Source organism: Mesoplodon densirostris, chromosome 3 (assembly GCF_025265405.1).
Source record: "Mesoplodon densirostris isolate mMesDen1 chromosome 3, mMesDen1 primary haplotype, whole genome shotgun sequence".
Taxonomy (NCBI): domain Eukaryota; kingdom Metazoa; phylum Chordata; class Mammalia; order Artiodactyla; family Ziphiidae; genus Mesoplodon; species Mesoplodon densirostris.
This window is the reverse complement of record NC_082663.1, coordinates 57433973-57451969: the sequence shown is the minus strand read 5'-3', so window position 1 is coordinate 57451969 and position 17997 is coordinate 57433973. Positions and strand designations below refer to the sequence as shown.

Sequence of the window (17997 nt, the reverse complement as noted above, 5' to 3'; positions counted from 1 at the left end):
CTTCCTTAGAGCCTTCTGAGGGAGCACGGCCCTGCCGCCACCTTGATTTCAGACGTCTAGCCTCCAGAAACGTGAGAGAATAAATTTCTGTGATTTTAAGCCACCCTGTTTGTGGTAATTGGTTACGGCAGCCCTAGGAAACGAATACAAGTTTCATATAGCTATATAAACTATAATACCAGGTTAAATGGGCTAATTTCCCCATAAGACAAAAGATCACAATAAGAATTTCATAACAGATGCAAGGATGCAAGGGCCATCTGTACAAAAGTGAGCAAAGCTGAAGTTTCTATTTAGATAAACAAACCAGAGATATACGCAAGGTCGCCACATATCAGTAAAATATATAATAAATAATAACAACACATTGTATTGGTAGATTATAAAGAAGAGAGATAATAATTGCAAGTGATGCCTAATTAATTAGAATACTAATAAAAATACTACAAACTTAAGAAATTTAATAACAAAACAAAAACAAAGGAGTTGCAGCAGTATTATGAAGTATTTCAAACATACAAAAAAGATTAGAATAATAAAATAAATACTCTTTACCTAGTACCCAGTCTTAATAAATCTTAACGTTTGGTTAAACTTACTTCTGAATTTTTTTAAAGGAATAAAATATTTCAGATACAGTTGAAGCCTCTGTAGACCTCCTACTTGGCCTTTATTTCTCCTCCTCCCTCCCACCTCAAAGGTAACCACTGTTCTAAAGTTGAGTCTATCATTCCCAAGTACCTGTTTATACATAATAGATTATTTGATATATTTAACACTTGCATACATAGCAATTTGCTATACATTTATTCTACACTTTTTTTTTACCCAACATATTTTTTGAGGCTTATTTCTGTTGATGCACACAATTCTAGTTCATTCATTTTAACAGCTAACTATTATAACTCTCCTATGAATGGGCATTTACTTTGTTCTTTAACTTTTGCTATAACAAACAATGTTACAAGGAACTTTCTTGTACATGTCTCCTCATACATATCCTAGAATTCCTCCAGAGTATAGTCGTAAAAAAGCAATTTTACTCAGCATTCTTTCTTTTTAAAAACTCTTTTCCTTTGGTAAATAACCTTTATTATAGCATGACAGTATTCCCATATTTAGCAGATGAATCTGACTGGAGATATCTTTATGATGTTTTCTGTGGAAAAAGACTAAATTCTGTATTAAATTCTGTTCAGGAAATTCCCTGGCGGTCCAGTGGTTTGGACTCCATGTTTTCACTGCCAAGGCCCTGGGTTCAATCCCTGGTCAGGGAACTAAGATCCTGCAAGCTGCACGGCACAGCCAAAAAAAAAAAAAAACAAACAAATTCTGTTTTAAGTCATCTCAGAATACCTGGTTAGCAAAGACATTTGACACAAAAAGCAATACGTCTCATTAATGAGAAATTACCTGTATAATACTTTCAGAAGACATAACTGCCTGATTATAGAATATGCGGCCAAAGTGATCTCGATCTGGAAATACCTCTGCTTGTCGAGGTAAGTTTGCTCCTCCCGAATCAACTGAAGAGAAATAAGTACATCTCAATGAACAAAACATGCTACACACAGGAAGACTTATCTCAATGATAACATCAGTTCTTTTTTTTTTGCGGTACGCGGGCCTCTCACTGTTGTGGCCTCTCCCGTTGCGGAGCACAGGCTCCGGACGTGCAGGCCCAGCGGCCATGGCTCACGGGCCCAGCCGCTCCGTGGCATGTGGGATCTTCCCGGACCAGGGCACAAACCCGCGTCCCCTGCATCGGCAGGTGGACTCTCAACCACTGCGCCACCAGGGAAGCCCAAACATCAGTTCTTAATTACATTCGCAAAAAACTTGCCCTATCTTTCTAAACTCTTCTACAGCCTCTTTCTCCAATCCTTCAACACAGCCCCCAAAAATATACTGTTTTCTTCAAATACGTTAGGCTCTCCTACTCCTGTGCAGAATTCCACTTGAAATGTTTAGGCCATTCTCTCCCTTGAGGATTAGCCCCAGAAACACCAAAAGTCCTTAACCAGTTCAGCTAAAATTGGATCTTTCTCTCTTTTAAAACAATCTGAAAATCATCTACAGAATTCATGTGATAAGTTTATTGCACATTGCCTCTGGTACTCTTTTTACTGCAGATTACAGTGGTGGATAAGAATGTCAGCTGAGTTCAAAACAGAGCTTCATTACTTCACAGCTGTGTGATCACAGGTGTGTTTCCGAACCAGTCTACTGCCTGGGTCTCCTCACCAGTGAAACGAAGGTAACAGTGGCTATCCCGTAGGGTTGTTATTGGGATGACATGAAATAGTGTATGTGAAGCACTTAGCTCAGCACATACTGTGAGTGCACAGAGTGAACGTTACAAAAAGTTAGCTAGTCTTATACCTATCACTCTTGCCTGCAACCACTAAGTCTTCTATTGATATTTAATACATTAAAGACAGGGACAACACAATACTCTTCACTGCATCCCTACAGTGTTGGGCACAGCACCTGCAAGCAATGGGGCCTCATTTGCTGTTTTCTATACGTGCAATGCAGTTCACACTCTGAGTCAATGAGGTAAATTCACTTTCATAGGAGAAAAAAATCTCATCAGTACCTGTTCAAATATCCATAAAAATGAACAGTATATACTGGTGTTTTTACAAACTAAGCCAATATCCAGGAAGTACCAATTTTAAACTGCCTTGCTTTTATGTTCTTTTAAAAATATCCTTAGATTTAATTGTACTTTCATTCCAAATATAAATTTACTTTCACTGAATATTAAATTTCTTTAAATTACGTCTGCTCAAACTACGTACATAATCAAGCATTTAACCTAGTACCTGGCACTCAAGAGACCCATATATATTAGCTATTATTTTTTCATGGTTTGAACCCATTATGGTGAACAGAAAAACAAAATACTGGGCTGGTCAAAAAGTTCATTCGTTTTTTTCCACAACATGGTTCTAACTAGTGCTTAGTTGACTTTAACTTCATTCGAAACAATTTTGTTAGATTGTATGGTGACAGCTGTCATATCAGCAGTGCATTTAAAAAAAAACTTATCAAAATTGGTGAATTTTTGTGTAGCCATTTTAATACTGAAGATGGAAGAAAAAAGGCAACATTTTCGGCATATTATGCTTTATTATTTCAAGAAAGGTAAAAACACAACTGAAATGCAAAAAAAGATTTGTGCAGTGTATGGAGAGGGCACTGCAACAGATCAAATGTGTCAAAAGTGGTTTGCGAAGTTTCATGCTGGAGATTTCTTGCTGGACAATGGTCCATGGTCAGGTAGACCAGTTGAAGTTGATAGCAATCACATCGAGACATTAATTGAGAACAATCAGTGTTATACCACACGGGAGGTAGCTGACATACTCAAAATATCCAAATCAAGTGTTGAAAATCATTTGCACCAGCTTGGTTATGTGAATCACTTTGACGTTTGGGTTCCACATAAGTTAAGTGAAAAAAACCTTCTTGACTGTATTTCTACATGCGATTCTCTAGGTAAACGTAAAGAAAACATGCGATTTTTAAAACAAATTGTGATGGGTGATGAAAAGTGGATACCGTACAATAATGTGGAATGGAAGAGATCGTGGGGCAAGGGAAATGAACCACCACCAACCACACCAAAGGCTGGTCTTCATCCAAAGAAGGTGATTTTGTGTACATGGTGGGATTGGAAGGGAGTCCTCTATTATGAGCTCCTTCTGGAAAACCAAACGATTAATTCCAACAAGTACTGCTCCCAATTAGACCAACTGAAAGCAGCACTCTAGGAAAAGCATCCCGAATTAGTTAACAGAAAAGGTATAACCTTCCATCCGGATAATGAAGGACCCCATGCTTCTTTGTTGACCAGGCAAAAACTGTTACAGCTTGGCTGGGAAGTTCTGATTCATCCACCATACTCACCAGACACTGCACCTTTGGATTTCCATTTATTTAGGTTTTTATAAAATTCTCTTAATGGAAAAAATTTCAATTCCCTGGAAGACTGTAAAAAGCACCTGGAACAGTTTTTTGCTCAAAAAAATAAAAAGTTTTGGGAAGACAGAATTATGAAGTTGCCTGAAAAATGGCAGAAGGTAGTGGAACAAAACGGTGAATACATTGTTCAACAAAATTCTTGGTGAAAATGAAAAATGTCTTTTATTTTTACTCAAAAACCAAAGGAACTTTTTGGCCCACCCAATATACAGAAGAAAAAAACACCACTCATGTAGAGAAAAAAATGGCAAACACCAAAATACTGTCAGCGATTCTTCCTCAGTGATGTTATTATGGGTAGTGCTTGTTTACTTTTTCTCCCAGAGTTTTTAGCAAAGAATATGCATCTCTTTTGTAATTATAAGAGAAGCCAACAGTTTTTTTTAAATATCCATTGATAATGTCATACATATATAGCCTTCTAAACAATCTTGTATTTTTCTAGCTAATAAGTTTATTTTACTTGCCCAAGTAAATGCAGGGGAGCCTGTTTTGCATCGCAATTTCTTGTGCCCGTAAGTGTTTCTTCACAGTCACCGGGTAGTAGGTACCTCCTTTGACAGTGGCATCATTGGCAACAATAATGCATTCTACTCTGAAAGGCAGAAATTTCATTGGAAAGAGAACATGAGAGAGTTCTTCAAAGTAAAGACCAATTGCATCTCATTACAAGACACTCCCAATACAGCCTGGCAATTTCTAGTACGTATCCCCAGTGACAGCCATTAGTAGACAATCTTATGATATAAAAGTTTTAATCACTGTTCACATATTTATTTATATAAAATGAATCACTTTTAATAAGTTTACAAACTCTAACTTGATTTTTAAAGAATCATCACCCCATATTAGTAGAGAAAAACTAACAACCTAAGCCACATTTTGTAATGGTTCTTTGAAGGAAGGGGTCCTAACAAGATAATGCAAGATAATACAACAGGGCTTCCCTGGTGGCGCAGTGGTTGGGAGTCCGCCTGCCAATGCAGGGGACAAGGGTTCGAGCCCTGGTCCGGGAGGATCCCACATGCCATGGAGCAGCTGGGCCCGTGAGCCATGGCCGCTGAGCCTGCGCGTCCGGAGCCTGTGCTCCGCAACGGGAGAGGCCACAGCAGTAAGAGGCCCGCGTACCGCAAAAAAAAAAAAAAAAAAAGATAATACAACTACAACAACAAGGAATCCAAGTCTCGGGGTGAAAAAATCCCTCATGATAAACCTTCAAAATTTCCCTTTAGGAAGGTAATTTTCAAAAAGGAAAACTGATCCATCAAAAGTATTTATTTTTCATGTCACTGCCATATGCTTTTCTATAAAACTAAAAGAAGTTTAAAGTACAACACTTATCTTGCTTAAAGTAACAATAGGTACAAACTTTAAAATAGTAGTCTGAAAGCATATACTATAATGAGTCATTAGTGGTGCCTTTTCTCACCAAAACCAGCCTGTCAGGTACCATGGCCCACAAGTAACACACAAGAAGCAGGGAAGTGAATGAAGAGGGCCAGTAAGGGAGCCTGCTTAGTATTGCCAGGAAACCCGAAGATCAGAGGCTCACTTGAAACTGGAGAGAACAACAGTGTGGTCTTCACAAAATTTAATCTTTATATTTATGATGTTTTTGTTACCTCACTTTATATTCGCTAGAATTCTAAAAAGAAACTTATTGAATCCTTGCTGAAAATGAAGTAGAGAACAGCAACTGAGCACACAGCCTCAGGTAGTGTTGTACGTCTTTTATTAGGGTATGTGGCTCCTCTCCTTTGAGCATCAATTTTATTCACTAGGTTATATATAAAGCCTTTATATTTAACATTTTATAGAGTGGGATGTACATTTTTAATGACTTTAACATTGAACAAACTAGACTTCAAAAGGAATTTAGGCTTTGGCGGGTGCTGGGCCATTACCCCACACCTCCAGGGTATGGTCACTCCTCCGTCCTGGGGGTGCTGCACTAGAAAAGCTTAAGAAGCTCTGGTACAGGAAATAGCCCAGGCTATGAAGTCAGACAAAGCTAGGCTGAAATTCTGACTCTGCCACTTGGTATATATAAGACCTTGGACAAGAGACATAACCACTTTTACTTGTCTTATTAAAAGGTCACAGACATGTTACAGAATGAGAAATAAAATTAGTCCACAAAAATACTGTATTAGACATCTATTGGTTTTGCCTACCCAGCATCTATTATTTTGGCAACAAAACTAAACTTTCTTTCAGAAACTGCCCTTTCTCTATTTTTGATCCCTGAGGTTCTAGTGGGACTGACCCCAAAGCCCATCTTCAGAGGTGAGCACAAGGACCACGCCTTTCTACTCAGCGTCCATGCTGTGGGCTCAACAATGGGCTCTGGTCCCATGCCTTCACCCTCAGGAGCTCTCAGCCCACTGCAGCTGCTAAGCTTAGAGCGCAGAAGCCGGGGATGCCTGTGGCCAGCTCGGCCTGCCTAGGAACAAAACCAAAACCCAGCCTGTGACCTGGTAACACCGTTTGTGCTCCTCGACCCAGCTAGGCCCAGACTTATCAGTTAAGAGAGACAATAAATTCTTTTTTGGTTTTAACTAGTTTGCACATCTATCATCTGCCAGAGAAAGAGTGCTGACCATATTCAACCATATGATTATGTAAGAAAGGTCAATTTCAATTACTATGAAGTACTACTTTAGACCTTTTAAACGAGTGAATTCTTTTTCAGTCATACTATCCAACACTAGAGCAGCTCTAGTGAAAAGATAAAATCAGACTTGCCCTGGCCCTTGCCTCCATGGAATCTCAAGAGCTAAAATGCACACACTCCACAGATGAATCTAACACGTCTGGGTAGGAAGCCTCAGTCCTAAATAACATCACGAGCATAAAACTCACATGCTCATATGCAGAGCAGTGAGTGCTGGACACCCTGCCTCTCCGGCCTGCTTCCTGAACCACATGGCTGAGTGTGGGCAGAATACTCACCCTGACACTCTCCCAATGCCTGTAATAATGCCACCGGCAGGGACCTCCTCCTCACCATACAACTGGTAACCGGCAAACTGGGATAATTCCAGGAATGGAGACCTGAACGGAAGAAAAGATGTTGCTTGAATTAATGTAGTTTTTCAAAAAATCATATTTAAACAGTTAACACGTGGAAAAGGAAATTTTTTTCTTTAATGGGGCAATGTTTCAAATATGCGTGTTGGACATAAAATCTACAAAAACAATGTCAAAAAAAAATCTAGGGGACTTCCCTGGTGGCGCAGTGGCTAAGAATCCGCCTGCCAATGCAGAGGACATGGGTTCGAGCCCTGGTCCAGGATGATCCCACATGCCGTGGAGCCACTAAGCCTGTGTGCCACAACTACTAAGCCTGCGCTCTAGAGCCCACAAGCCACAACTACTGAAGCCGGTGCGCCACAACTACTGAAGCCCACGTGCCTAGAGCCCGTGCTCCGCAAGAAGAGAAGCCAATGCAATGAGAAGCCTGTGCGCCGCAATCAGAGAAAGCCCAGGTGCAGCAATGAAGACCCAATGCAGCCAAAAATAAAGAAATAAAATAAATTTAAAAGAAAAAAAAATCTAGTGTGACCACCCTGGGGATTTATACAGTATAGCCATACAAAGGAACACTAGGTTCTTATTTTTAAAGATGTTGTACAGATGTGTTTATTAACATAGAACGAGAATAGCACCTAACACTTACATAGCACCTACCACATGCCAGCCTCTCTCCTAGGAGCTTCAGAAACACTAACTCAGTCATTCCTCAGAACTACCTCCTGATATGGATCCTATTATGATCCCCACAGACTGATGAGGAAACTGAAACACAGAGATTAGGTCAGTTGTCTAAGGTCACACAACTACTAGTAAGTGGCAGAGCTGGGTTTTAATAAGCTCCGTAATAAGGGACCAGGCTCTTAACCACTGTATTATTCTCTCACTTAAATGTTCAGGATACACTGGGGTGACGGGGGACAGGGGCGGGCGGGGAGTTATAAAACACCACATTTATTATGATTCCATTTTTCTTTAAAAAAAAAAAAAGTGATTCACATTTGCATAAAAAGTGTAGAAGGAAACACACTAGGTGTTAGCGGTGTTTGTCTCCAGGTTGGGCGTCTGTGTGCATGGCCCCTGAAACAATACTTTTGAGCCTTCATTTCTCTAACTGGTCTTTTTTTTTTTTGCGGTACGCGGGCCTCTCACTGCTGTGGCCTCTCCCATTGCGGAGCACAGGCTCCGGACGCGCAGGCTCAGCGGCCATGGCTCACGGGCCCAGCCGCTCCGCGGCATATGGGATCTTCCCGGACCGGGGCACGAACCCATGTCCCCTGCATCGGCAGGCAGACTCTCAACCACTGCACCACGAGGGAAGCCCTCTAACTGGTCTTTTTTTTTTTATGATTTATTTATTTGTTTGTTTGTTTGTTTGTTTGTTTGGCTACGCTGGGTCTTAGTTGCGGCATGTGGGATCTAAGTTCCCTGACCGGGCCCCTGCATTGACAGCGCAGTCTTAGCCACTGCACCACCAGGGAAGTCCCTCTCTCTAACTGGTCTTGGTGCTTCCACCCTCAAGGCCCACAGTCTACACACAAGACAACAGCCAGAATAACTTTTTAAAACCTAAGTCAGATAAGTCCTACAAAATCTCCCCATTTTTGTCAGAGTAAAAGCCCAAACTCTTACACTGGCCTACAAACCTCTTACCGAAATCACCCGTCTCCTGCTACTCCCCCGTTCACTCCCGTCACCCCACCACCTTCCAGTCCCTTCCATATCAGCATCTGTGACCTGCCCCCACCGCAGAACCTTCGCACTGGCCAATGCCCTCCGCCTGCAACGCTCTCTCCCCAGATATTTAGAGCCCATCTCTCTTCACTCCTTCCAATCTTTGCTCAAATGTCACCACCTCAATGAGGCCTATTCGAACCACCTCATTTGAAACTACAACTTGACCTTCATCTTTCTCTCCCGTACTCTGGTCTACCTTTTTCTTTTTCCCATGACATTTATCCCTTCTAACACTATATAATTTATGACTTATCGTTTATTTTCTATCTCCTCCTGCTACAAAGTAAATTCCAGTAGGGCAAGGAACTTTGTCTATTTTGTTCAGTGATGTATCACTAGCACCTAGAACAGCACCTGACACATAGTAGCCTCACAATAAACATCTGTTGTTGAATCTTACGATAAGAACCAGAATTTAAAATCATTTATTTATAAAACTATCTAAGATGGGAATTCCCTGGCGGTCCAGTGGTTAGGACTCTGCACTGTAACTGCCGAGGGCCTGGGTTTAATCCCTGGTCAGGGAACTAAGATCCTATGAGCCACGTGGCATGGCCAAAAAAACAAAACAAAACAAAACAAAAACAAAAAAAACTATCTAAGACAGCACCATGGAATAGAGAACACCCTGAGCAAGCACTTGGGTATGTACCAACCCTGGGTCTATAAGATTGTCAACTCTTTCTCTTGGTAACAGTTTTCCTCTTGATATGTGACGTGCTCGGGCTTTCTCACCACCTCCTGTGATAAAAAATATGATTAGATGAGATGAATTCATTATAAGGTCTCCATTTAACTTAATACCAGAAAAACATATAACACTTAATCCAAAATATGGTACTTTAAAAAAAATTTAACATATCCTGTGAAAAACAGCTGATTTTTCAGATCATTCAAACTGGCATTTTTTAAAATCAATCTATCCCTGAGCCCACAGTATATTATACATTTTCTAAATTCAGTAGTAATTACTTAAGGAAATAACACAGTACTTTTCTCTGCATCTCATACATCGCAAAAACTGTCTCATCTCCACCACACTTATTACACCTACTATAAATACTAGCACTGTCCTATATGTTATGTGAAATTTGAAAAGTTCCTAACTTCATTTGTACCAGGTAAAAAGCATTATTTTAGAAATGATGTTTATAATAAGCACAACAAAACTTAGCTAAAGGTGCTATTTTTAGGCCCCCAAATAGGAGAGAGTTGAACACCTTATATAGCAATTAAAAAGTCCCCTTTTGTTAGTATCCTGAATCAGAGATGATCTTCGGTGTTTCCTGACATTGCTCCAGACTAAAGGAAATTACAATTGAAGAGTCCGCTGGGGTAACCAACCCAGTGAGGCTGCTTGAGGTGAGGGGTACACCAAACCTCACCCAGCCTGAGAACGGCTGGGTTCGGTACCTGGGGAATATCCATAACCCACTCTCAGCAAACCAAGGTAAATAATCAGAACAGATGATCAAATTGTACCTTAATATGTTTACCTTCACTGTTGCCCAAGAATTCCATCTTAATATACTCCTTGTCTGCTGAAATGTTCAGCTGTTGAAGAAAGCTATTTGTTTTTTAGGTGAGAAAATAAGTTCATACAGATTTCAAACAAGCCTCCAAGTAGCACAACCTTATTTTCAAATCAGGACTTTCCTATGTCTAAGGGGATTTTTTTTTTCTGAAAAGGTAGAGGGTATATTTTTAAGACTAAATCTGCCTTAAGGTAACCAAGAAAATCATAACATACATCTAATCTTTTAAAATGAAAATAATTCTGGGAGGGAAAGCCTTACAAGATAGTATGAATTAAATCAAACAGCTTTCCTCTTTTCTCCCAGCCACCAAGAACTGAGTGTCCTACTGAGGTGTGTATAGTTATAGGAGAGAGGGAGGACGAGAGAGTGACAAAGGGCACAGGAAACTTCTGAGAGTGACACATTCATCGTCTTGATTGTGGTGACGGTTTCACAGGTGTATACATATGTCAAAACTCATCAAACTGTAAGCTTTAAATAATGCGGCTTATTGTATATCAACTATACCTTAATAAAGCTGTTTAAAAGTAAGTATTGGGCTTCCCTGGTGGCGCAGTGGTTGAGAGTCTGCCTGCCGATGCAGGGGACACGGGTTCGTGCCCCAGTCCGGGAAGATGCCACATGCCGTGGAGCGGCTGGGCCCGTGAGCCATGGCTGCTGAGCCTGCGCGCCCGGAGCCTGTGCTCCGCAGCGGAAGAGGCCACAACAGTGAGAGGCCCACATACCGCAAAAAAAAAAAAAAAAAAAAAAAGTAAGTATTAACCCGTGAGCCATGGCCGCTGGGCCTGCGCGTCCGGAGCCTGTGCTCCGAAACGGGAGAGGCCACAACAGGGAGAGGCCCGCATACCGCAAAAAAAAAAAAAAAAAGTAAGTATTAAAGAAAAATAAACCTAAGACACTGCAAAGAAGACCAGGCTTGGGTGAGGGTCTTTGGAGAGTTTGACGACATAAGCGTCCACTAAGGGGCTAGCAGGAAAAAGCATGGCAGGGGAGGGTGGGATGAAAAAGAGATAAGAAAACATATCTGTGTTTTGGGGTTTTCTTTAGTACTTAGAACAAAATTATTCTTAATTCTGCCTAGAGCTTCACTTTGCTATTCCGAGCACCTAGTGAATTCTGTTTTTATTAGGAAAAACCAGAAAGAGTGCTATCCTTGATACAGATTCTCAGGTCACAGAATTCAGCTCCTCTGGCATTTAAACTGGCCTAGGATATGTGGACCACCACAAAAAGACAGAATGTCACAGCACCTTAGTTTTCCAAGGATTACTCTTAAAAGATTTTGCATTAACTATCTCCACTCCCACAGACTCAGAGCCAGAAAAGCCTGATGTTTTCCTTCTATCTCATTTACCATATTGCACTGATTCTAAAACACACATTTTGTTCACATTTTAACACCCCTAAAATCAGGAAGCATTTTACAGTTTATAGCATCTTTTCATCTCTGTCACCAGGGGGCTGTCGCGACATAGCTGTCTGCCTCTGGGTGCACAGCTCAAATGTCTAACTGTGGTCACTTCAATGGTGCTATATGCATTGCTGGAACTACCCGCATGCAGTTTAACAACCTGCATGCAATTTACAAAGTTTTTAGGGTATCTCATTTATTTAATTAGCAATAAACCCATATAGAAATTATTTCCAAATTACATGACACAGCAGAAAATGCACAATTACGCAAAATGTAGTATGTAGTATGAATACGACTAATGAACAGAAAATGTTTTAGTTGCTTCAAGTGAAACAAAAATTTCAGTGTGATGCTGTGGCTGAAATAAAAACCTTAAGAAGAAATAGTTTTAAAAATTGATGAGCGGGCTTCCCGGGTGGCGCGGTGGTTGAGAGTCCGCCTGCCGATGCAGGGGACACGGGTTCGTGCCCCAGTCTGGGAAGATCCCACATGCCGCGGAGCGGCTGGGCCTGTGAGCCATGGCCGCTGAGCCTGCGCGTCCGGAGCCTGTGCTCCGCAACGGGAGAGGCCACAACAGTGAGAGGCCCGCGTACCACAAAAAAAAAAAAAAAAAAAAAAAAAATTGATGAGGGAGTTCTCTGGTGGTCTAGTGGTTAGGATTTGGTGCTTTTACTGCCGTGGCCCAGGTTCAATCCCTGGTAGAGGAACTGAGATCCCACAAGCTGCACAGCGCAGCCAAAAAAGAAATTGATGAACCTGAATTTCTACTTTCCCCCAAATAATGGTAGTGCTGTAAGAGCAGAAAAACTGGCCAAGTAATAGGAAAAAATAAGATGTCTGCCTGCCAACAAATGCAGTTTTTTTTAAATTAAAGTATAGTTGATTTACATTATTGTGTTAGTTTCAGGTGTGCAGCAAAGTGATTCCATTTTATTTTTTTTCAGATTATTTTCCTTTATCAGTTATCACAAGATAGTGAATACTGTTCCCTGTGTTATGCAGCAAATCTTTTTTGCTTATTTATTTTATGTATAGTAATTTGTATCTGTTAATCCCATACTCCTAATATATCTCTCCCCCCTTCTCTTTCCCCTTTGGTAACCACAAGTTTGTTTCCTATGTGTGTCTGTTTCTGTTTTGTATATAGATTCATTTGCATTATTTTTTAGATTCCACATATAAGTGATATCATATAATATTTGTCTTTCTCTTCCTGACTTACTTCACTTAGTATGATATTCTCTAGGTCCATCCATGTTGCTACAAATGGCAATATTCCATTCTTTTTTATGGCTGAGTATACACCCATATATTTATGTGGATATATATACCACATCTTAAACCAATCGCCTCTTGATGGACATTTGGGTTGTTTCCATGTCTTGGCTCTTGTAAATAGTGCTGCTATGAACACTGGGGTACACTGTATCTTTTTGAATTAGAGTTTTCATCTTTTCCAGATATATGCCTAGGAGTGGAACTGCTGGATCATATGGTAGCTCTCTTTTTAGTTTTTTAAGGACCTCCATACTGTGTTCCATAGTGGCTTCCTCAATTTACATTCCCACCAACAGCAAATGCACAGTCTTGAAGAGTCAAAAGCTTGATGCTACTAGTTTTTCCTAAAATGAATAATTATAAGGAACATCTTAATTAAAAGCATAAACTGAAGAATAAATGAGTGCTTACCCAGTCTGATGTTCTGTGCTCGTTCATGGAGTTGATTTACTAGTGCTTTCATCTGCTCGTAGTTTTCCTAAAACAGAAGCAAAGAAAAACAGGGAGAGTATTATAGGAAAGCAATGTTTTTTTTTTTACCATAATAAGGGTTAAGGAGAACAGCATTACATGCCAACCCCATGTGGCCTCCACACTGGGTCACTTTGCCACCCGTGTGGCCTCCGTGCTGGGCCAACTCCAACGTGTAAAAAAGATTAATTCGTGCCTCTCTGTCTTTGCTCAAGCTCTTCTGCACTACCACCCCCCTCTCTGGTCCATCTATCCAAATCTCACCCCCCTTTTAAAGCCTAACTGATGTTCCATCTCATCTCCAACACAATTTCTGGCTACTCCCACTCATTTTAACAACTTCCTTCCTTACACATCTACAGAACTTAATTGATCTCTAGTATTTGTTTTCTTTTGTCAATGAATATAAGCCCTTTGAGGGTTAGAATGCCATCTTATTTTTTCTGTCCCCTCAACCACTATCGTGAGGAGATTCCAACCAATGCAGAAATACTTGTTTTACACTTACTGACAAATTACACTTAAAAACAAAGCCCGGGGGAAAATGGATCCTACTTTATGTTTAAAAAGGAACAGGGGGGAATTCCCAGGTGGTCCAGTGGTTAGGATTCCAGGCTTTCACTGCCAATGGCATGGGTTCAATCCCTGGTTGGGGAACTAGGATCCCATAAGCCACACGGCACGGCCAAAAAATAAAAAAATAAATTAATCCCAGCCTCCTTTTTCAGACAAGTGTGGCCATGTGACTAAACTCTAACCAATGAGATATAAGCAGAAGTTGTTAGGTATGACTTCTAAAAAGGCTCCTTAAAAAAAAGGACAAGAAGGTGAGGGTGTCCTTTTACCTATTCACCCTTTCTCCTCCTTTGCACGTGGAACTCAGACATAATAGCTGGAGCTTAAGCAGCCATCTTAGACCATAAGGTAAACTGTACTACTTATTTTAAATTCTTCCTTCCCTCCCATCCTAGCCAAGGTTCACTGTGAGATTATACTTCCCTACCCCACAGTCTCTGAATCTGTCTGTATTACTTGCTTTGATGAGTGGAATGTGGGCAAAAGTGACAGTGTACCAATTGCAAGAAGAGGCTTTAAGAAGAACAAAGTGTTTCCATGCTCTCCTCTTGTGCCCCAGCCTTCCATTATGAGAGAAGCACCCCACAGCAGCCACTGCCCCTTCATTCTGGGTCCTGGAATAAGAAACAGAGCAGACCTGAATCTACTACAGTCCTAGAGCAGAACTGCCACAACCAACCCATAGATCCAAGCACAAAAAATAAATACTTGTTCTTCTGAACACTGAGATCTTGGGATTGGTTGCTACTCAGCATTACTGAAGCAAAATCTGGCTAATATAGTAATCAGTCCAAGGTCACTCAGCTAACAAGTAGTAGAATTAGGATTTAAACCAAAATTCACCAACTCCAGAAACTCGCTCTTAAAGCAACATGCTACAATGTCTCTTCCGCCTGCTGAAAGGGCCACTGTTGACACTTTAGCACATTTCCACCAGGTCTTTTTCCCCCTATGGAAATATGTTGCCTGTTAGCTTTTAAACATACATGAAATACTAAGCCAGTGCTTTTTCCACCATAGCACAGCTACTTTCTTATTCTAATTACTGGCACACAGAATGAACCAGAACATAAAACATTTTACATAGAGAAAGAAGTTATAATCTCAGGCTCACACTCCCTAAGCCCTAGCTAGCAGCCACCATCAAATACATCAGCCGAGACCTGACTTCAAAAAGATGGCAGGGCTTCCCTGGTGGCGCAATGGTTGAGAGTCCGCCTGCCGATGCAGGGGACACGGGTTCGTGCTCCAGCCCGGGAAGATCCCCCATGCTGCGGAGCGGCTGGGCCCGTGAGCCATGGCTGCTGAGCCTGCGCATCAGGAGCCTGTGCTCCGCAACGGGAGAGGCCACACAGTGAGAGGCCCATGTACCGCAAAAAAAAAAAAAAAAAAAAAAAAAAAAGGCAGAGCAGGAAGCTCCAGGCCCTTATTCCCCCACAGAGCCATCACAAAACAACCCAAAACTGGCTAAAGTAACCTTACAGGAGCTCTGGAAAACACTCAGAGGTCTACAGCAACCAAGAGAACACCCAGCCAAGAAACCATATTGAAAAAGGTGGGAAACCCATTCTCCACACTGCAGCCACACTGATTACTCCACCATGTCCATAGGATCATGCCACTTCTCTGTTTAAATATCTTAGCAGACAGACTGCAAAGTGAAATCTAAATGTGGCTTCTACACGTGGCTTCCCTCCTCCACCTGGCTGCATAAGCAATCCCATCTACTCCATGAATTCCACACCCTGGCCAGGACTTCCAAGTTCTCACTCCCACTAACCACTTGCATAACTTGGTACCTATGTTCTCATAACTCCTTTAGTTTGTATAATCTTGCCTCCCATTCTCCGTCCTGAACCTGGCCAGTTCTTATCCAACTCAAGATCCAACTCACTCACTGCCTCCTATCTGCAACCACCTGTTTTAAGCTTTAGACATCACTCAACACAATGTATTGCTTTCTTGTCGTCTCCCCCACAAAATTATGATTCCATTCCTACACATCTACTCCAAATACCTAAAATAGTGTCTAGACCACTGTAACCACTTAATGTTTCTGAAATAAACATTCTCTCCTGATCCCAGGACATCTAAAGACTTTTGGAAGTCTCCCATTGGATACTGTTTCTGCCTCAGCCTGCTGATTTCCTTTCAACCTCCTTGTTTTCCCAAAGGCAGGAATTATTTAAAATGTGTTCTCTGAGGGACCTTCCTGGCGGTCCAGTGGTTAAGACTCTAAGCTTCCAATGCAGGGGGTGCGGGTTCGATCCCTGGTCGGGGTACTAAGATCCCACCTGCCGCAGCGGCGCGGCCAGAAAAAGTCTTCTCTGAAAGTTATTTGCACAATGTAAATGTTATCTGTACAGGCTTAGAAACCATGGGACAGACTGAAAATTTCCAGCTCTGATATTTCACAAACCAGGAGTTGTTTCTTTAATGTTGTGATACCTCCCAATTCCAAGAAAAGTCATTTAAAGGTAAATATTTTCTATTAACATAACCAACCATTTCAAGTCTGGTAAGCACAACCCAGGGTCAGCTGTGCTAGGCCAGTGGTTCCCAAAGCTGGCTGCCACCAAGGCCCTGCCCTCCCCTCTCACCAACTTCATTAACAATGCAAACGCCAGGACCCCACCCCAGAGACGGAAAAGGTCCAGGGTGAGGCTAAGGCAGCCGTATATTCAACAAGCTCCCAGGTGACTGCTAAACCAGAGAGCCACTGGTTTTGAGAACCACTGATTTTAAAGATACAAAGTACAGTGTCAGTGCTAAAAGTGAACTAAAATGTACCTGATTTGGAATTGTTTTCTTTTTCAAACTTCACGACCCCCTGGTGCGTCCCAGAATCATGACTGGGGATCCAGAGAAAAGAGCAGCGACTGTTGAAGTGCGCCTACCCTGTACCTGCTTCCCAGTCTGGCCAACGCCTTGTGCCGTCAGTGAAAAGGAATCACTGACTCGGGCTGGGTATTCCAGGCCCGGGCCGCTCACCCGCCCTACCTGGTAGATGGCAGAGCTCGAGTCCGGTTGGGTGCCCAGTGTCGCCACAGAGTCTCCATGATAGGCGCGCGGCGCGGGGGCAGCGGCGCGAGCGCACGGCCGCAAAGCTAATCTCAGGGCGGCCCACATGGCAGCAGGCACAGAGGCAGGAAGGAGCGTGAGAGAGCGGCCTGCGCCGGTCCGGGGCCGAGGCTTTCCCCTCCAACTCCCACGCTTCGGGATATAACTCAGCGCCGGCCTTTGCAGTCCCAACCCGCCTGCAACCTCCCCGATTCTGAGGCCAGCCTCGGCACGTGCCGGCGCACGCCGCCCGTGATTGGTCAGCGCTGAGCACCACGCCCCCCGAATTCAGCGAATAAGGGACAGAGGTGCAACCCCGCGAGGCCTGTCCCATCGCGAGCCCCGGAGCGTTGCGGTTCCCGGGGTGGAGCGACCCTTCTGCAGCCTGCCAGTCTCCCGAGATGCTGAGCTTAGGAGCTGCGGCTGAGTTTCCTTGCTGTCGGCCTCTGTGCTTTTACTATGTGCTGTTTTCTTCTTCCCCTGTTGCTAGAAAGGGTATTCCGGGGCTTGAAAAAGCTTATCCTTATATGAGAGCTGGAAACTGAACAGGCTTATTAAGCTGTCCGAAGAAACTCTTTAAGGGGATAACCATTCATTAATCAAATATGTCTTTAATGTCCCCTATCAGGTGCTCTTCTGGAGCAGGGAATACAGTGGAGAACAGGCAAAGCGTCCTCTTTTATAAAGCGGAGAGAACATAAACAAGTAAATAAAAATAAAAATTCTAATAGTGATAAATTACAACTTAGATGTACAATTATAACGTACTTCTAAAACTTTGCCTATAACAAATCTGAGCTTCCTCACAATTTCTCATCCACTGGACAGTGAGAAAAAATTAATCTTATTTAGTCCACTTAAGTCTTAGATTTAATTTTTGTATATGGTGTTAGGTAAGGG

General features: G+C 42.1%; 1 protein-coding gene across 1 annotated transcript in view; it reads right to left on the bottom strand.

The window, feature by feature from the left end:
- The window catches only part of MCCC2 (methylcrotonyl-CoA carboxylase subunit 2), a 61465-nt gene extending 44168 nt beyond the window's left edge, over positions 1-17297 (bottom strand). Inside the window, exons 1-6 of the mRNA XM_060093014.1 lie at positions 17038-17297; positions 13402-13468; positions 9417-9501; positions 6943-7044; positions 4458-4585; positions 1414-1526 (exon numbers count right to left, since the gene is read on the bottom strand). Coding sequence (XP_059948997.1) covers positions 1414-1526; positions 4458-4585; positions 6943-7044; positions 9417-9501; positions 13402-13468; positions 17038-17166 — 624 coding nt within the window. The 5' untranslated portion in view covers positions 17167-17297. The remainder of the gene's footprint in view (positions 1-1413; positions 1527-4457; positions 4586-6942; positions 7045-9416; positions 9502-13401; positions 13469-17037) is intronic.
- Between the last annotated feature and the right edge of the window lie 700 nt (positions 17298-17997).